The 20,592-nt window shown below is 43.7% G+C and overlaps 3 protein-coding genes across 8 annotated transcripts; all 3 read right to left on the bottom strand.

Annotated features, from left to right (window-relative positions):
• Positions 1–73: 73 nt before the first annotated feature.
• On the bottom strand, positions 74–9,687 carry srrm1 (serine/arginine repetitive matrix 1). Of its 5 annotated transcripts, none has more exons than XM_076108705.1 (17): positions 9,551–9,687; positions 8,491–8,580; positions 8,223–8,345; positions 5,907–6,077; positions 5,508–5,602; positions 5,174–5,398; positions 4,639–4,824; positions 4,373–4,492; positions 3,995–4,203; positions 3,763–3,843; positions 3,005–3,091; positions 2,756–2,885; positions 2,576–2,662; positions 2,015–2,488; positions 1,696–1,882; positions 1,080–1,253; positions 74–938 (listed from the first exon to the last, which is right to left on the bottom strand). In XM_076108705.1, exons 1-17 carry the CDS (start codon positions 9,569–9,571, stop codon positions 828–830), a joined length of 2,571 nt encoding a protein of 856 aa, XP_075964820.1. In that variant the 5' UTR covers positions 9,572–9,687; the 3' UTR covers positions 74–827. The 5 variants fall into 5 exon arrangements, with proteins under 5 accessions (XP_075964820.1, XP_075964822.1, XP_075964821.1 ...); XM_076108707.1 differs by having other exon boundaries at positions 74–931; XM_076108706.1 differs by lacking the exon at positions 3,005–3,091.
• A 547-nt stretch (positions 9,688–10,234) lies between these two features.
• On the bottom strand, positions 10,235–14,121 carry tdh2 (L-threonine dehydrogenase 2). The gene is made up of 8 exons (XM_076108228.1): positions 13,339–14,121; positions 12,709–12,751; positions 12,548–12,618; positions 12,256–12,405; positions 11,989–12,161; positions 11,799–11,889; positions 11,434–11,703; positions 10,235–11,216 (listed from the first exon to the last, which is right to left on the bottom strand). The coding sequence occupies exons 1-8, from the start codon at positions 13,523–13,525 to the stop codon at positions 11,071–11,073; spliced, it is 1,131 nt and encodes a 376-aa protein (XP_075964343.1). The 5' UTR covers positions 13,526–14,121; the 3' UTR covers positions 10,235–11,070.
• A 148-nt stretch (positions 14,122–14,269) lies between these two features.
• Positions 14,270–20,364, bottom strand: LOC142968380 (myotubularin-related protein 9-like). 2 transcript variants are annotated; one of them, XM_076108226.1, is made up of 11 exons: positions 19,843–20,364; positions 19,424–19,480; positions 19,003–19,111; positions 18,668–18,793; positions 17,368–17,541; positions 17,075–17,292; positions 16,812–16,973; positions 16,433–16,574; positions 15,261–15,481; positions 14,980–15,131; positions 14,270–14,544 (listed from the first exon to the last, which is right to left on the bottom strand). In XM_076108226.1, the coding sequence occupies exons 1-11, from the start codon at positions 20,028–20,030 to the stop codon at positions 14,432–14,434; spliced, it is 1,662 nt and encodes a 553-aa protein (XP_075964341.1). In that variant the 5' UTR covers positions 20,031–20,364; the 3' UTR covers positions 14,270–14,431. The 2 variants fall into 2 exon arrangements, with proteins under 2 accessions (XP_075964341.1, XP_075964342.1); XM_076108227.1 differs by lacking the exon at positions 19,424–19,480 and having other exon boundaries at positions 19,843–20,363.
• Positions 20,365–20,592: the final 228 nt, after the last annotated feature.

The raw sequence follows: 20,592 nt of genomic DNA, 5'->3' as shown, positions 1-20,592 counted from the left end.
CATTTACCCACATTCTGTGTACATTTTTTACAGATCCCATCCCAAAGAGAAATGACAACATCTTAACATTGAGGAAAGCACACGTCCTATAAAAAGGTTTTAATTCTGAAAGGATGACAAGATGACAAGAGCCAGGGGTACTAAATACAAATCATAGAGCAGTCCCACGGAGATTAGCTTGGTGTAAGGGTGTCAACATAAAATTGCATATCAATCCATCTGGAAAATTAAAGCATTCTCTGTCTCACAGATTGTTTTAGTCTTAAAACAAGACAATTTCAAAGTCAGGAAAAACAGCAGGTTAAACGATGCTAAACACCTCTTTTAAGTTACAATATGGGACAACACATTCTGTTACGGCCTCTAACAATGCACACTGCTGTGCAACTGTTTCCACTAATAAAAGGCAATAGTAACAGTATGTTACTGTATGTTGGTTGTTCTCTACACTCCATAAGGTCAGTGGTTCATGCACATCAGAGACAATCACTGCACATGCAATCATTTCTGAATGGAATCTATTGTAGGCTGTGGAAAATATCTGAAACCTGCACAACTCAAACCTCTAAGCTTAAACCGTTTCCCTGCTCACAATTAAAAATGATGGACAACACAAGCTTCTTTACAGTTCAGATAATACACTAACCGATAAATCAAGCTCTTAATGAAACACACTCTTCAGAATGTACCAAACCAGTAAAAAGAAATAAACAAAAACAAAAAAAAAGACTCAAGATTTAACAATTTGTACATTCTAAAGCTGAACCAGGTTGATGACAAACATCAAGAGTGAGTGGAAAATTGAAAAGTGAGAAAGCCCCTTGTTTTCAGGACATCTGTGACGGAGATAACTGGGCCTTCCTCATGGAGCGCAGGGCCTTTTCTCTTAGGTGTTTCTCCAGATCATCCAAGCTGTCATCTACTTCACTGTCTGATTCCTAAATGAAAAACAGCATGAAATACACGCCTATCAACTGGCCAATGCATGGCGATCAACAAAATAACATCCGCTACTCATCCCTGTTGAGCACAAAGCACAAAGGCCTTGGTAGCTAAAAAACGCAGAAACTAGACATCACCTTTCTTGACTCTCCATCCTCCTCCCCCCCGTGGTTTTCATGCCCATCTCCAGTCACAGGGCCGCCACTCTTCTCTTTCTTGTGCTTCTTGTGCTTCTTGTGTTTCTTCTCCTTCTTATGCTTCTTTTCCTTCTTCTTCTTCTTTTTCTTTCCACTGCCGTCAACATCTGAATTCTGCAATGAAACAAAGAAAAAGTTGTTTTTATGGAGACAACATTAAAAATGCTGCTGAATAACTCCACAAACGTCAAAGGAATAAAGTTTCAAGTATTATTGACTAACTACTAACTTCCAAGACTTATTTCTAAGTAAAGTAAGTAGATATTCTCTTATTGTGGTTCAGAATACATTCAAGGACTCTCAGTATTCAAGGTCCTTAAAAGTGTTTAAGAGATGGGATGATGTTGCATATTTAATCTCCAGAGAAAAGTTTACAATGCTTTATGTTTTACAATTCTTGAGGTTATGTTTGATGGAGAATGATGACTAATGTAATCAGAAGAAGACAAGTCTGGCTTGCTGCATGCCTAGCTACATAAATGCAAAGTATCTGCATACTTTCCTTTGCAAATTCATTCAGCAAAGCCAGAATTGAAACTAAGCTAAAGTATCAAACCTTGTTTGGGGATTGACTGCCGGAACCACTGCTGGCTTTTTTGGCTGGTGGTGGAGACCCGCTGGCTGAGCGAGATGGAGAGGGGGAGGCAGATGCGGGGGCTGGACGTTTCAGAGCTGCTGGCTGGGGGGAAACGGATCTGGACCTGGAGGACGCTCTCCTCAAAGGCTGGGGACTTGGAGATGGTCTGCGGAGAGGACAAAAGGGACATTCAAAAGGGCGATGGCACATGTACAAAACAGGTTACACAACTCAAAGATAAAAGGTGCATTATCCTGACATAATCACTATGGAGATGAATGCCATCTGCCTCGCCTACCTCTGGTTGTTGCGTGGCTCCGGGGTGCGGGACACCCTGCGGATGGGTTTGCCACTGTGTGGAGGTGACTGCTGTCTCCGCTGGTTCGATGGAGAGGAAGTGGAGGTTTCAAAACGCCTCGGAGGACTGGTGGAACCCCTAACGGCGCGACCGCGGTTCGCAGGGGACGGGGAGAGGCGGCTGGCAACAGGGGATCGTGTCTCCCTGCTTGGCCTGACAGAAGACAACATGGGGCTCCTCCTGTGTCTGGATGGAGACGAGGAAGGAGGCGTGCGTCTCCTTTGAGCAGGAGGACTTCTGCGCTTGGGCGACCTGGAGACGCGTCGCTTGGCCCCTGGAGAAGAGCGTTTTGGGGGAGAGCTAGACAGCTTCCTCTTCTGTAGAGGCAAGGGTGAGGGGCTGTAGCGCCGCTGGATAGGGGGAGAGTATCGTCTGGGGGATGGAGAGCGACGACGGGGAGGTGGGGAAGGAGACCTGGGAAACACCAAATTTAATTGTCAAATTTTTCAGATATTGATATTAGAAAAGATAGCCGAAGAGATCAAATGAACACGCCTATACCTTCTTCTAGGAGGAGAGGGAGATCTGCGACGTCGTGGGGGAGACGGTGTGCGACGTCTGCGTCCAGGAGATGGAGAACGTCTTTTCCTGAAGTGGGAGAAAAAGAAAACATGAGTACAGTACATGATCAACATTTGATTTCACATACAATCCAATTTTTTCAGACACAAAATTACTGACCTCGGAGAGCCATCTCTGTGTCGCCTCCGTGGGGAGGGTGTGCGGCTGCGCCTCCTCCTGACTTCTCCATTTCTGGCCCCTGGCCCCGCTGTTAGCCTCTTGGGTCCCTCGTCTTCGGATGAGGAGGACCCTGTATGACACAAAACAGAAAGAGGACATTAGCGACCGTTTCGTTATAGCCTCAACTGTCTTCTGTTGGGGGGGGTTGTGTATGGGGGAGGACAGAACGGGGATAAAAACATTTATAACCTGAAGAAGTCTGTCGATTCTGCCTGCGATACTGACGCCGCTGCTGCACCGAATCTGCGGTTGCCCCTTTGTCATTTTTATCCTCCTCTGAAATGTAAAGCATCGAGCGTCTCATCAGTGAAACAGACTGCCATGGAAAAGTCAGATAATATAGAAAAAAAGGATTAATATCCCTGTGGTTTGAGTTTTCATTAGCTTTCTACGTGGCAATTTGACCATAGCTTTCTACTTGTCCCCGAGTATTACGTGTTTAATCATGTTTAATCGTGTTTAATCATGTTTGTATTGATACTCTAAGGGAGATCAAAACACATTAACAAATCACTAATGAGGTACTTCGGCAAAGATTTAACATTCTACACCGCAAAAAATATATTTGCTAGAAAAAAAAAAAAATAAAAATAAAAAAAGTGGTAACAAATTTAAGGTAAATACTCATTTGGGCATGAGGTTGAAATAGGATTATCACACAAGCCCCTGGAAATGTTTTTATTCTGCACAGGTAAAGCAAGCTTCTCCCATGAGCTTAGCAACATTACCTCGTAAGACATTTTCACAATCATTAAAATTGCACAATATGTAATGGGCCATGCTATAAACTCTGAGTATGGTAAAGTAACATCTGTCATTGTGTCCTCTCAAGCTGAAAACCAGAGCCAACAGTCTGGGCAAAGGTCCGTTTTTGACGGTTATCACAACTTGTGAGCCGTAAGGTCACAGGCCTCTGTGGTTCTTAACAGCGGTACTTTAGCGCTTACCTGACTCAGACCCTTCAGACAGTCTGGGCTTGGCATTATCAGACGGAGAATCACCCCTTCCTCCTGGTTTTCGCTTTAAACCTGAAAAACAAGACACCAAGAATTATAAATGCACTTATGATAATCATCCTCTTCACAAGATTTTGAATAGTTAAATCTAATTTCTAAAAGACGGAGGGAGCCGACGCTGTCAGTAAGAGACAAAGACGTCATTATTATATAAGGATCGTACCAGATGGTCTGGCTGGTGATGCAGAGCCTCTGCCCCTCCTGGCCCGTGGAGATGGGGACCGCCTGTCTTTCCCTGCAGGGCTAATGGGGTTGTCGGGATGATGGACCGGTTTTCGGGGTGGTGTGTTAGATATTCTTTTCATTGCTTTTTTAGGCGAGCGAGAGTTGGAAGAGCTGCTGCCAGAGGATGAAGCAGAGCGAGAGCGCCTCCTGCAGGACACAAACACGTGAACAATACAAGATTATTTTTAAAGGGAGAAGCTGTATGGCCCAGATCTACTGTACACAATGTCAGTGGCTAGTAGAATATTAGAAATAGGAAGATGTTACAGAGGAACTTAATGATTGTTCTTTTAACCACAAGGCTGCAGCTACTGACCTGCGGACAGGAGAGCGTCTGTGCCTGTGTCTGGAGTTGGGGGGGCCACGTCTGGGGGGGCTCCTTCGACGAGGAGACATCCTCCTCCTGGGACTCTGTCTTCTACGAGGGGAGTAAGATCTGAAATGTGGTACAGAACGAGAGAAGCTTTGCATTTCTTTTCAATGTTTAAGAACTTGGAAGTCCTTGATTTTACACAGAATTAAAAACATTAAATCTTTGAAGAACCAGAGGACACCAAAATAACTTGATACGTCAGAAATTACCTAGAACGGGAGCGTCGCCTGCGAGTGCGGGAATGAGAACGAGAGCGGTGGTGAGGTCTGTCCCTCCTGCCGTCCTTCTCCCGCTCCCGGGACCTGGGCCGTTCCTCTTTCTTCTGGGTCTTCTCTGGTGAAGCTTCTTTGACTTCAGTCACTGGGTCTGGATTCACCACCTCCACAACCGCGTCACTGCAGGCCAGAGGAACAAGTTCAAATTCAATTCTAGATGTCACTGTCAAGGTTTTTTTTTTTTTTTATCTAAAAGAAAACCACTGTACTATATTACCAGTTTCCATGATAAACTAAAAACAATTATAGATGAAAATTGCTTTTGTGTTTGATCCAGTGCATTACAAAACCCAACCCCACATAATTGACCCTGAATGAAAGGACTAATGTGGAATAAATATGAACCAAGAACATAAATAAATAAACCTCAAATCCAGTAGATTCTAAACTAAAACTACAAACGAATAACTAATGATTTTGAATCCCACACAAAACTGTCATTTTTAAGCAAGGCAATTATTCTACAAACCAGGTGGAAGGAGTGTCCTGGACTACTGGCTCTGGCAGAGCTCTATCTAATGTTTCTGACTCCACAAGCTGCTCCAACGGTTTGGTGGGCAGCTGCATCAGAGGTGGAGGGGGTGAACTGCCGCCAACTGGACTGGCTTTGCGTCTTGGAGAGCGGGAGGCGCTACGCTTCCTTTCACGCTTCACTGGAGACCTTCGCCGGGGTGATGGTGACCTTGTCTTCCGCCTGGACAGAGAAAAAGCAAACAGAATTATATTTTCATGTTCTGTGATATAAACACACAAATCCAACTTCGGTCCACTGATGTCGATATGGAAGACTTTTTCTTTCTTACCTCCTTGGGCTTTTTGACTGTGCCCTCTCTCTGATTTCCTTTTCCTTCTTATCGTCGTCGATCTTCTTCAGAGAAGCTAGCTTCTCCTGTTCAATCTACCGGAAATGTAACAAGGAACAATCACATCACTATCAGTAACAATATACTGCATGTTCTGTCCGGCAATGTTCACATACTGTGATCTAGGGTGTCAAATACTGAGGTCAATGTTATTGTCTGGGTGTATGGTTCATATAGGACACATTATCCACTCTGATTATTACAGAAATACAGACTTATTTACTCGAGTCTTTTCCTGCCTGGGCTACTTGAACCTCGAGCTGTCAGCGACCACAGAGCCATGACCTTCCTACAGCTAACAGACACATTCTGCCAAACTGACCCCAGGGAGAAGCTCACCTGTCTCTGTTTAATTTCCTCCTTCTTCTGTTCCAGGAAAGCAGACGGGATGCCAGCAATGTTCTCCTGGGCACTGAGCAGCAGGGGCCACAGGTCCCTCATGAACTCCCGGGCATTCTTCCCATTCAGGAAGCCCGTCAGGTTGATCTGCATCATCTTGCTATCCGGGTGCTGTAACACACACACGAAGGAGGCAGAGAAAAGACCATACGGCCATTAAAGTAATGGAAGGCACATAATTAAGGGGGGGGTTAGGATCCCAAAAATGGGACTGCCTACCCTCTAGTCCTCACTAAACTGCTGTGACTATGTATTTAACCTTACTCAAAACATGTAAGACACTGATTAGTATACTAAACATACCTGGGTCCAATAATTGAAAGAATAACCTATCAAAACAAATGTGTGATTAATTTGATTTAAATTGTACTCACATACTCAAGCTGAGAATGTGAGCTAGCTGAGGGGAGACGCATCTAGTGATATAAATAACTGCATGCAATACTTCTGTTATACCCATTTCTGATTGTTATTCCCCAGGTATACAATCAAGAACACAACAAATATTGTCATTATTTGATTTGCTCAGTACTATCCCCACTGCTTTACATTTCAGTGTCCCTACCCACCCCTTGTTCTCCGGTCTCCCCACAAGTCTACACTTCAGGAGTTAAACAAAGAGCCACAATACAGAGTGCATTAAAACCCAACACTGCAAGTACAGTTCCGGTGTCTTCAGTGAATCCCGTGGGATCAGTGGGCACGGAGCTCCCTTGGCTTGCTTCCGCCTCCCTACTGCTTGAGACTCAACCACCTTGAGCTTAATGTTATATCATTTATCTAAATTGCAAGAGACGAACAAGCAATAATGAGTACACAGTTACACAAAAAAAAAAGAATAAGTTTTTCTTTTTCAACAGCTGATAGAATTATTGTGAGATACCGTGATCTCAATTCAATTTCCTTTTCTTACCATTATGCAACAGTGCCCTTAAAACTTAGCTTTAACAGCCCAACCCACCCGCCACAAAAGCTATGGCAAGCAAAAGATCAAAAAATATATTTTATGTGCAGTACTGGGGTCACATTTGATAATATTAAATAAATACATGCGGTTTTTTAACATCTTAGGAGAATGGAAGTCATTAACGAAGTCATTACGCATACATACCATACTTGCATTGAAGTATACTATGGGATGGAATCCTAGTAATAGTCTAATAAGGGATAATGTGTGTACATTACTTAGGTCATTTTCCTCCCATTTACCTGTTTTTCTATTTTAAAAAGTAAGCCGGTGCAATGGAATTATGCATAAATAAACAAAATTCTTAAATTAGCCTATGGGATGAAAAACATGCAGAATTTAATATTAAACAATAAAATACACATCAGTGGGGCTCAGCATTACAGCCCTACTGGCAAGAAGGATTTTGTTAAGAATCAAAAACATGACCACTACAGATATTTCAATGGCCTTTCAGTTTAAAGAGTAACTTAACACCAAAAAGAAAAGTACCGTTTATGTTTGAAAATCTCAAATGTGTTGCACGTCTGACGACACGCAACTGAGACGCCGAGTGTTGTCAGAGGTTTAACAGATTTGTTACAGAACAACTCACAAATCGGATGAAAATCTTGTTTTTGTTCTCAACTTTCTACAGTGACCTTGAGTCTGTTGCAAGTGGGACAGAAAACGCTTCTGAGCAAACCCAACAGAGGTGCAGAAGACCTGAAATTGTCAATCTGAGGTGGACATTGAGAGGATCCTTTCCAGCTTGGTGTTAAAATACTCCTACAGTTGCTCTCTAAAGAATGTAGAGGAAGAGATCCGTTACTCTTAACAGCAGTGATCTGGGCAGTTTAATTTTGCACTGCAATTATCCTACATGATTATGGCATTGTTCAGGTGTGTCTTTCACTGACATGATATTGGTGATCCCTGCATATAACTCACCTCAAACCACACACTGCATCATGAAGGAGAGTTGGGCTCAGTGACTTTGGGCTCAGGAGAGAGCTAATTAGGTGTTGGTGCTATACTTCTGATGCAAGGTATAACATCCATATTGGTTCAGGCCTTTTAAATCATAAATCACATCATCATTAGAAGACTGCTGAATATAGGCACTTTGTCACATAACAGCAAAACATAGTTATGTCATTGTTAATGAGTTTACACCAATTGTTACTTTACCCATTGAATTTGACTAGGAGGTGCAATTATTTGCTTATATCCCTTCTTACTAACGAAACAATGCCCTCAAATTTATGACAGTTTTGAAAAACAAAACAGAAACATATTAAAGACATTACCTTATCCTCAAGTTGGTTAAATATAAACTCTATGACGACGTCATCCTCGAACCCCAGAATCTCTGTCACTCGCTGAGTAATCCACGGTTTGATGACTTCCAGGTTCACTTTGGTCATGTCCACCTAAGGGTGAAATGGTTTCATGCAATCAGAAACAAATCACAAACCTGGTCAATAAAATACAATACATTTGTCAAGGCAACAGATTGTTTGGGACTTATACTGGCACAAGCTGAACAACACAATGCATATGTGGGTGATCTTATACCTTCTTGTCCAGACATTCTGCAAACTTCAGCTGCTTCAGTAGTTTCTTCTGCTTGTTGCTGAAACGGTTGTCTTGCTCCGCACTTGTACCCTACAGAAAAGAAAGAAAAAAAATCAACAACCAACTCTTAGATGACTAGTGTGGGTTGACAATCAGACACGCACATAAACCTAACATTATGCTTGAAGCATTTCTCTCACGTGATTCAGTTCAGATGCAAAACAACTTCCTTAGTGTTTGACGAGCGGTAATTTAAACGTGACTGCACTAACATACCGGCGATACAGACATCGAAACCAAAACACTGAGTTAGCAAACATTAAGGTACACTTGCTAACATACGATGTTATGTTAAAAGTCAGAATATTTGATAACGTCAGTTCACGTGGTCGCAGTACCACATCGTCAACGTGAGCCACACATGACATTGATACAAATAAGCTAACGTTAGCTAAGCTAATAGTTAGCATGCTTAATCCTCCAGGCGAAACTAAAAGGCTAATATTAGCCTCGTGGTTACCTTCACCGGCAGCACCGCTGGCATAGACAGAACATCAAATAGTCAAATCGGTGTAGTTATTCGGTACACTTTTTACGCTACATCCATTTATTCTAGCCAACGTTAACGTGGTCGTGACTACCCTCCAGTCACAAACGATGCACCACACGGACGCCATCTTTAGCCAGGGCTAACAAATTAGAAGAAGCTAACGTAAGCTAGCTAGGTTGGCTTGTCTATTTCCTGCAACTGTGTCGACTCCAAATTAATGTGAAAGGGCTATGAGTTGTTGGCCATATATCGTCAAATATGGCTATAGTGGTACAAACATGCATTTAGTAAAGACATGTAAACTCTGGAAATAGCCCAGTAGAAACACGGCTCTTGTCGAGTAACGTTATCAGTTGATAGACGAAGCCCCGACCATAACGTTACCATAACGCCTGGCTCTATGGCCCTCCACCTAAACACAGCATATTAATGCTCTAACAATGAATATATCTCCCTGTTACTTAGCAACAAGACATTAAAGAGTATGAACAAACTTTTCCAAGAACTTACGCGGAAGAATCCCGCGTCCATTATCAGAGAAAATGGATTTAACAGGTGCCGTTGAGAAAGACGTGCGCTGCTCCGGTGAAATTTTTCTGGTTGGAGAGCCGGATGACGGGTGCGCCTCTAGAGAAAGAACCAAGAACTGCATGTACTGTAATGGTAGGAGGGGAGCTGTGTCCACCCAGACCGTGATCCTGACTGGTTTATGAATAAAACAAAACTGTGAAACGTTCTGCTAAATTGTACTTGCTAAATTACCCAATATGCAGAAATAATTCTGCAAATAATTCTGCATATTGGATAACTGTGTATTGTAATATTATCTCACATCATACATTTTTAATTACTAATGCATTACTGGGAGAGCAGCTTTTCAATGTCGCTGATTGAGGTGGCACCAATTTTAAATACTTCAGAAACTGCTGGTAGTTGAATCTATAACAGTGCATCATATTTTATTTGTTGATCATGTGTTTTGGAGTAAAAATCAGAATTTGCAAAGTTACTACTATTTATGCTGGTGAAAACAATACAATAATTCTCCCTGAAATGTGATAAGGACCTCAAAACTGTAGTTACCACCACAATCAATACTATAGTCATCAGCATCACCCTAAATATCAATGTGGCCCAATCAGTAGTAAAGTTCATTTCTAAATGAAGGTCAATAATTCAACTTAATCACTGCTGTTTGGGTAAATAACATTTTTAATCATCAAGGTCTGATTCAAAAGTACACTGCATTTTTTAAACATTGCTTTCCAAAGCAATCTACAGTAAATAAGGCTTCATTTGTTATAGGTGCTCATTCATAACTAAAATCACACAGCTGGCAAAAAAAAAAGGCAAAATAAAGGTTTCTTGTTAGATGCCACAGCAAGGGTATAGTGTGGTTGTATACAGTGTGTGATATTCACTTGATAGACTATATAATGAAAGACTGGCTTTTGAAAACAGCCAGAATATGTGGTGAGTCAATAAATACAGTTGAGAGTTAACTGAGCCAGCCATTCCAGATGATCCTTGAATCAAAGTGTACAACAGATTTGTTACTATAAATGTGTAACTGGTCCATATTGTAATAGACATTTTCATAGACATTGTAACAGACTGTTATGTCCATTGATGCGAGTCACATGACATTCGGAAATCTCTGAAGTCCTTTGTTGTTCCTTCTGAGGCAACATGTGTAAAGCGATGCTTATCCCATGCTAACGATTAAAAACGACAAAGATTAAGGGAAAGTTTGACGGTATATTATTCCCTGAAAAAGACTGAGATGTGTGTGTTTGAGTGCATGTGTGTGACATCTCACTGTCCACTGTATATTGAGATCATCAGACTGTGAATTCCCACTTTACTTTACAAACAGTCCCTGGCTTTTTGCTGTAATGTTCCAGAGTAACGGGGGATACAGGTTGACGACATGTGAAGGTGAAGTGAAAGGAAGTGTATCGCTGGTAAATGCAGGCTGGAGAAGAAGTCAGGGCCAGGGCGCTGGTCAGTCTTTGTGGAGCAGGTTTTCACTAGCTGACTGGCAAACCCTCGTATGTCCTCTTGTCTCGAATGGAGCGCAGCATGTCTGACACCAGCTCCTCAAGCCGGAAGACTGGTGCCCAGCCCCAATCTCTCCTGGCATTGGTGTCGTCAAACCTCACGGGCCAGCTGTCTGCTGCAAAGTGGCATGCAACATAACCACATTACTTCCATCACATCAGCTATGATTGAAGATGGCAATATGAGTCATGTCATTTCAAAATAAGACAAAACTTAAAGTGAAAACTCAAGAAGATGGCAAACCAGTATGATGTATTTAACACACTGAAAACATTGAAAATTTGTATGATCCCGCACAGGTTTTGAGTGTCAGTATGTGCACCACGTCGTACCGATGGTCTGGCGGACAGAGTCGGGATTGTAGGTGACCTTGAGGTGAGGGAGATGCTTGCGGATTTCTTGCGCCACCTCTTCTGGAGTGAAGCTCATGGCGGCGATGTTGTAGGTACGCAGAGACAGCTGGCACTCTGGAGCCTGCATGAACTCTATGGTGGCGCGGTGGCAGTCAGAGATATGCATCATGGGGAGGCGGGTGTCGGGACGCAGGTAGCACTCGTGGTGACCCGTGCTGAGGGCGTCGAGGAAGATTTGAACGGCATAGTCTGCAAAGAAAGAGGTCCGGAGTGCCTTGTTCATAACATCAAGCTGATTGTGCTGAATATATGTGGCATATGCGGATAGAGAAGTGATGCAATACCTGTTGTTCCTCCTCCGGGGGGGGTGCTGACTGATATCACACCTGGGTACCGCAGGCAGCGGAAGTCCAGACCATATTTATGATGGAGATACTAAAGAAAAAGAATATTGAGATGTCCCGAAATTTTACAAACTGATGTATTAGAGTACCGCGTGAATGTGTATGCATATGCATTTTAAGGCCGACACACCTCCCCCATTAGTTCTCCGTGCACTTTGGACACGCCATAGATGGTTCGAGGTCTTTGGACACAGAGGTCAGGGGCCGGGTCACGTGGAGAAGAGGGGCCGAACGCTCCAATGGTGCTGGGGACAAAGATGCGCAGGCAGCTCTCTAGAGCCAAGTCCAGCACATTATGAAGGCCTAGATGGACAGCAGGACATCCGACGAGGAGTTTGAAACATAATAACCCCTAAGAAGGCGGTATACATGTGAATGGTGAGTGTAATCGGCAGACCTGTGATGTTGATCTTGCGTGCCAAAGCCACATTAGCTTCGCCCACAGCACTAAGCAGAGCGCTGTAGTGGACCAGCCAAGTGACACGATAATTTACAATCAGCTCCCGGAGGTGTTTGTAGTCCAACACATCAGCGTACACAAATGGACCTGATGGGGAAAGAGAAGAATATTCGTAAACTGATGATTTAAAGAGCAGGGAAATAAGCTGCACATACTGTTCAGTGTAAATTGGAGAAGAATGAAAAACACAACATATCTGGTGAAAATAACTTGATTTTGAATTGCATACCACTTCTGATAACATGAGGTGGAGGCTTCTTAATGTCTGACAGGATTACATTCTCCGTTCCATACTGTTTCCTAGACGTTGATAGAGATATGATGTATGAAGTTCCAATTTCAAACATGTTCACAAGCTTTGTTGTCTCAGAAAATTTCCACGCATCTCACCTCAGCATCTCTGCCAGTCCCACACCTAACTGCCCAAGACCACCTGCATATAGAGGCACAGTTTAGTATTTCTATTTGTCAAGAGAAAACAAGAAAATGTTTGGAGTTTGGTACGCAAGCGGAGTCAATGTTTTTGGTGCACCACGCTTCAGCTTTTTGTTTGTTCCAAAGCTTTATCCCGGGACAAAAAGCGACAGTGGGCTATTATTCTCCCCTCCAGTCACTCACTGGCTCTTTTATATCACCAGCGCTGTCTGTACGCATCCTATTGTGATGAGTCAAAGTGGGGTCCTGCTGCTGGTGCAAAGTGAAAGCAACTCGATAAATATAAAACAACACTACACTTGTCTAGTATACCACTCATGCCATTGATGCCACTTGCATTTCAAATAAACATAGGATCTGCTTGGAAGTGAGCAACTCTCTCATATCCCTTACTCGGTGCCCTTGAGCGAGGCACTCGACCCCTTCTTGTAACTGCTCTGTGAACGTGAGTACAAAACAGTGGCTGCATGGTGAAAGTGGTAGAAAACAATAGTAGCTTCACAGGTTCAGTGTTTGTGTAGCGGTGGACAAAGTCCATCTTTCTCTCCATCTTTAGCTATCAATAGTTCATTCAAATCATATTACCTGTGATGAGGATACGAGGGTTTTCCTGAATAGGTATGGGGCTGCCGGTCTCCAGGCTGTTCCACCTGCTCATCTGCCTGGGCAAACATCTCAGGCTGCCACCGGGCAAACTTCGCACCCTGCTGAGACAACCTCGGCAAAACAGGCCCAGCGCAGCTGCAGTGGGCATACAGACCCCCGGTTGCATGTCTAGCAGCAGTCCTTAGAAAAATCAAAATGAACTGACATTAAACTTCTACATTTTGTTGATGATCATTGGGGTGTATATATATATATATACACAAGTCGTGTTAAAATAACAGTACAGACAAATAAATTAAACAGGGCACAGATAAAAGGTTTTTACCTGTGTGCTGGAAAAATCAGAAATACCAGACAATCCCAGATTATTGGTCCAGAACCAGCAGGTGCAATTTAGTGAATCCCAAACTTTCCCTCTGATCTAAATTATGAAATAAGAGCCCATAATATACTTTTCGAGGCATGTGTCAGAAATAAAAGATTACCATCCGATTGGTCACCGTCTCAGTTCACCCAGTAACCGCTGGATAAAAAATCAGCAGTAGAAAGTCATGCTGGGCTATGTGGTTCTTTTCCACATTGTGTAATCACCGGGGTTTGTGGCTCTTGACTGAACCTGACTACAGTCTCCAGCTTGCAAAGCTCCGTGTGTGTGCAAACATGCTGACTTGCAGTGCACAGGGATTTGTATTGTGAAGAGTGTTTAGCTGAGCTTAACAGGACTGGGAGGTGTGTCGGTTATATAGCCTCTTTCTATTGATAATATCTGTGAATGAATATTAGAAAATATATTTTTAAGTAAAACATAACATATATTATCATAACATTTTTTAAACAACAGTTTTAAAATGTGGTGTGAGGGCTAAACATCTTCAAATTACATCAAAAATTGAGTTTTGTTTTTCTTCAATTTGTTTTATAAAAGAATACAAAAATGACTGTACATTAAAACACATCAGGTTGTCAAACATTCTGAGATAACATTTCCACAGTCAAAAGGCATTGAGCTTTGGTATTGTCCCTCCTTTGAACGTGTTCTACATGTTCAGGCTGAACATCTTCCCATCTTCATTTACTGAGTGCATCGGCTGAGAGCCAGCTTCCCCCACTCAGTGACCATGTTCCTTATCTCCTCCTGAGCCTCTTCTAGGTGACGAGCCTGCGGGGTCCACCTCAGAAAAAAACCTGAGAATACATAAGACATGTGCTTAAGTCGGCATCAACGCTCGATTAATCAAATCCTAGAATCATCACAGTTAGCAACGCAGTCGGCTTACAACTCTAGATAATGAAACCATTGGGCGGACGTTAGAGGCTGACCGAGCATCTCCGCTGATACTAACCACAGGTCAAAAGCATCTGTCTGTCCGTCCAAAAATGACATCACTTCATCAATTTATCCTATTAGACATTAGTGGGCAATTGCCATAATTAGCACATAAATTGTTAAGCTATGGCCCAAAATGTGTTTGTGCCAAATCTGAAGAAATGTTTCTCCGGGCAAGAGACTCCAGGCAAGACTTCACAAGCACGTATGTACGGATAACCCAGAAACACATCGCCTCAGGCCACGACTGTCGGCATAAAGATGAGATCATGTTTGAAAACGTCAAAGCTCACCTCTCCAAAGCTGTAGGGACTGAGGGTGGACTGAGGGCCAGATCGCTAGCTCGGTGGGCTCATACAGAGGGTTAGAGTAGCAGTCCCTCTCCCTGGCCCTCAACAGGGCCCGGAACAAACAGTGAGTGTTCTTCTTCACTCCCAGAGCACACCTGAGAGGGAAGAGTGAGGTGGAAGGTCACTAGCACCTCGTGAAGATATAGTTTGAAAGAAAGACGGTTGAGTTTGGTCTCAGCCATCCGTTGCCCAAATGCACAGTCGCGCTGAGCCTTAAGACCGACCTCTCCTGATGGCTGTTGCACAGGAAGGTGCCATAGTTAGACACGTAGGCCTCGGTCGCCAGCCTCAGGAGCAGCGCCTCAGAGAAGCCCAGTGCCAGGGGGAACTGACGCCACAGCTGCCACACACAGTCCAGCAGCAGCAGGAAGACCGGGGACTCCTGCTGGAGACGGGCGTGGGAGAACGCAGAGTGGGCACACCGCTGCTGGAATGGGTGTCCTGCCTGGAGGGAGGAACACTTATTCATATAAACATGCATACAGTGCACACTGTTCTGTACTGTGGGTCGTTTTCTGTGTCAATTCCAACTTATCAAATAGGGATCATGTCGGGGCACAGTTGAAATATCATCACTTGCGTTATCGATCAATTTGTACAACTTTGCTACTTCAGTCCTGTCTATTTAACTCTTAAGCACGAAGAACGACTTTCCTTCATATGACTTTTATCTATAATCGATAATTGATGATGAAATGTCAGCCTCAATATCAATTGTTGGTTGGTTATTTGGATGGGCTGTGAAATTAAAAAATATTGTTTCATGGTTCTTGTGTGGATAAAAAAAGAGTGATTTAGATTATATATTTCAGGATGATGATGAGAAAATGAGTTCCCCATAAATGTTGAGAAATACTCCACTATAATGGAGGTACAAGTGTTGGAGAACGGAAACATTTGGAAACAATGGGTCAATGGGTCAATGGGGGCAAACGGTTTTGGTAAATCCATGTCCGCTACGTGCAGTTTTTTTTCTTAAGACATTTCCTGTAAAGACTGTGGCGCAATATCCTTTTTGCAAGAGATGTGAGATTGTGCTTGAAAAACAGAGGACAGCTTTGCCTCAAATCTGTCGATGCAAAAAGTAGTAAAATTCAATGAGCTCCCACTTTGGACTGTTATTTAGAAGGCTTCCTTATGATTAGAATTCTGAACTTAACTGAAAGCAGTAACCTAAAAAAGATCACGAGTAATGCATTCTGTATTTCAAAGATAGTGAATAAAAAATACATACTTCGGGTGAAGTGACTCTGTATCACTGATACTGTGTTCACGAGTCTCAATCTATTTGAGGATTTGCATTTTTTTCTTCACGTTTTCCAATCTTTCAGCACACGCACACACTCACACACAGACACACACACACACACACACACACACACACACACACAATCACCTGTACCCACTCCCTCTCCAGCAGAGCCAGGAAGCCCTCCAGTGTGCGGCAACATGGGTCCATGATGAGCTGAGCCAGAGTGCTGATGAGCAAAGTGGAGTCTGTCCCTTCAGAGCCGTGAACCAGCACAGAATGACCGTCCCTGCACAAAAGCAATAGATACACTACAGTTCAGTCCTGTTCCTCCTTCATGTATGAGAAAAGGCGTATACGCGCACATATTTGTCTTTGCTGGTGCTCCCATTATTTCTTATGCTATCTTCATGTCGAAGAGTGCAAATATAAAAACATGCTTTTGACAAGAGATAAATGCAAAACGACTGTAATCCCACCACACACACACACACACACACACACACACCGTGGGTGTAGTTCCTACCTCTCCACACACTCCGCCAGCAGTCCAGCGGTTGACAGGGCAGTTTGGACGTGAGACAGCCACTTTGAATTATCAAGCTTACTGAGCCAACGGTCCATGTTATGGGACTCGTCCCCGCAGGCCTCCACCAGTTTAATGAGGCTCTCCTGCAGCGCTTTCCCCCTGTAAAGAAGACAATGGGGTGGACAGTTTGACGGGAAAACATCAGTATCATAAAAACGGAGAACCGCATCAACTCCCACGAAGCCAACTTTCACACTCGCCTCTCCATCTGCCTGTGCAGTCTCGTCCAGCCGCTGTAACACAACTTGGACTCACACCCTCCACCAGTCATCCGGGCCTGCAGGGCCTGCTGATTGGAGCGCGTGTCAATAATGAAGCCTTTGTCCGAGCCGTCAATCACGGCCTGGAGGAGGCGCTCGTCATCCTTGCAGCGCTTCCTATTGGCTCCCGTCAGCGGCTGACTACTGCGCATGATAACCTGCAGAGATTCGAATTGTTTAGTTGCATGTGTGAAGTGTGGGCTTGGCTGTAGAGACACATGAAGGCACCTCACCATGCCGTTCTTCCTGTGGTAGTAGCAGAGGACGGGGAAGCGTCCCCCCTGTCTGAATTTGGCCGCCTTCTCCAGCATGTCATCGTCGGTGTTCTTGGGGACGATGACGGCTGGAGGGTAAGAGGGACACACTAAGTAGTCTCTGTTCACATTGCTCAGTCTCCACCTGTCATGCTGCAAACAGGAGAGAGAGAGAGGACCATCAAGGGCGGTCACAGTGACACAGTGACTGTTTGAACTTTAATACGCACGGGGCATGTAACCTGCACATGGCACATTCATGTTCATCACCCTGCTTTTTGTCAAAGGATACTAACGCTACAGGAAACAGCTCTAACATAGGCGGGTCCACCTTCCTCCGCATGTAGAACTTGTTCACTGCTCAATTGTTCACCCTTAAAAAACTAGAGGGCCTATAAACTTAGTGTTTCACTTTTGATTTCGACATTTTTACCAAAAATCGCAAAGTGCAGCATGGGAACAAGGACACCACCCCTATATCTGTACAACAAAAATAAAGCTGCAGCCAGGAGGCAGTTATTTTATCTTAGCATATCGGAGACAGAGGGACACAGCTAGCCTGGCTCTGTCAAAAGACAAACAAAATCTGCCTAACAGAATCCATATATAAACTAAACTGCAAAAATGCCACACTGTTTTTTTCTGGAAGCTTTAGAGGTGCTGACAGGCGGATTTTCTTTTTAACCTTCGGACAGGGCCAGGATAGCTGTTTCCGCGTTTCCAGTCTTAATGCTAAGCTAAGCTAACCGTCTCCTTGCTTTAACTCTGTGTGGAGCATATTTCTCACGATGTCAGATCATTCCTTTTTAAACTCCATTTGACAAACCTCGACCACATAACACAAAGCTCAACTCATGGCAGGAATCAGCTGACGGATGTGAGTCAACATGCAGGCTCCAAAAAGTTCCTTGACCGGGCCTGCCAGATGAAAACTAAAGATATCCTACAAGTTCAGGGAACATTGCGCCAACAATGCTTCCCTGCAGGGTCCACCCATCACCATAGCAACATGCTACTCCCAGAGGAAGACGACACTGTATTAGATACAAATTCAAGCTGTGCGCAGCACATTCTGAAGTTAAGGGAAAACAAATGAAAGCTAAGCGACAGGGATATCCTGAGTCTTGACCCAAGCATTCAGTTTCCATGGTATTTTCCTGTCATGTGGTTGTTGGATCACTGTGGGGATGACTTACCAGTATGTGTGTGTGTTTTAGGTGTTTCATCCCTGCACAGCAGAAACAAGCTCATGAGACACAGGGTTTCATATGTTGCTTACAAGTTCATTCATTTGACTGTAGTGGTTTTCAGGGGACAACAGGCCCCACTGGTCCTGCAGGCTGACATTAGAAGGTCTGTAGAAGAAAGGGTACATCTCCGACACACCGTCTAGACAGGACAGGGTCTATAGAGAAAGTGAAAGAGGGATTTGAATTGACTTGACTTCCAAAGAGAATATTATCAGAAAGCACAGATGAGGGCAACGGCGGAAATAATGAGAAACGTTGTATTCAAAGGAAGGATGTAAGATCCCATAGCAAGAAGGGAAAACACAAATTTCTATATCCATGTATGTTTGAGGGTTTAGTAGGTTTATTAGATTATTTATTATACCTCGATGGAGCGCGCAATGTTGAGACACTGCTCCATGCCCGGGATGTCAAGGTGGAGCACACGCAGATCTTTACACTTGATGGTAATGGTCCCTGAGGATCCAGATATCCTACATACACACACACACACACACACACACACACACACACACACACACACACACACATGAAACAAAACAATACCCCTGTGTCAACTTTCCCCCCTCAACGCCTCCTGTTTTGACTCTAGCAGTGCAGAAAGTTTGACTTGCAGCAGAAAAGGAAGGTGAACTGCTGACCAAAAACACATCGAGTGGTTTCAGCAAGCTCAGAAGAGGCGGTTAGCAGCAAGCAACGCATTATAATCTTGTTAGCACACTTCCTCCTTCAGCACTGTGGGCAATAAGAGCAGCAGAGACATGGCAACACGAATGATGTCCAACCTTTGACTGCGGCCTTCATTACAGAAGGGGCCGGAGTGGGCCAAAAGGTTTTCCACACTGGTTAAAAAGATTTGAGGAATAATGGAATCAGACATCAATTAGACAATTCACTGACAGCTTTGGTGTTCATTAGTTATGTTGATTAGTGTGATTAATTGCTTGTGACTATAATCCCTAGAATAAAAAAGTGCTAGAAAGATCTATAAAGCCTTATTAAATGCTGTAATTAGTATTTTAAAGCAATTGAGTATATTAATGCGGTTCATTGATTTCTGTTGAATCAAATGTCATGTTTTTGGGCAATTTGAAAGCACATTGCCTATTGTTCTCTATTGTTATTCCATGATGCACTGCTCAAGTAAACTACTTGATAAGACGTATGTCGTTGCAATGATCACTCTCCGGTCCTCCTGCCTCACCTTTTCTCAATGGCATCGACGTTCCTGAGAAGCAGCAGAACCTGCCGACCGCTGCCCTCCTCCTCCCTGTCCGAGAAGAGCAGGTGGTGGCCGGTGATGCACAGGGTGCCTCTGCTCGGCGGGTGCAGCGGCTGCCGGAGCACCACGTTCTCCACATTGGCGGTCTTAATGTGCTCAGAAAACTCCATCAGATCCCCGGCCGTCACAAAAAAAGCAAATAAATAAAATAAATAAATAAAATGTTAAAAAAAACCTCCGCTGCTGAAACTTCTCAGTGCACAAGTGGCCACAAGTGCTCGCCTCTCTTGTAAAGAAAACGAAAGCTCCCTCCTCTCCTCTCCTCTCCTCACCTCACTAGTTTGGGTAGCACAGCAGTTGTGCTCTGTTTGCTCGCCGATAAGGAGCCTATAAATAGATTCATTTTTTTTCTGAGCATAGTTTATGCACTTATGTTGCTACACTTTCCCTCACACAGGTGGCCGTGCACGAGACTGCTCTGGAAACAACGATGTGCTGCTTGAGGCGGCAAAAGACGGAAGTTGCCGTTTCCTGAGAAACAGCAGCACCGAGATGTGTCACACATTGCTGTTTAAAAGTTTCTCACACAGTGGGGGGTGGGGGGAGAGAGGCAGCACTGGTGCGCGTGTTGTATAATTAATGACCACTAGATGGCAGAATACTCAAAAGTAAAAAGCTGGTGCTGAATTTGACAAAACATTGAGTTTGGTTTAGTGCAGGGGTGGAAGAACG

This window comes from Anarhichas minor, unplaced genomic scaffold (assembly GCF_050575085.1).
Source record: "Anarhichas minor isolate MPS153535 unplaced genomic scaffold, ASM5057508v1 ptg000040l, whole genome shotgun sequence".
NCBI lineage: Eukaryota > Metazoa > Chordata > Actinopteri > Perciformes > Anarhichadidae > Anarhichas > Anarhichas minor.
This window is presented reverse-complemented; position numbering and strand designations above follow the sequence as displayed.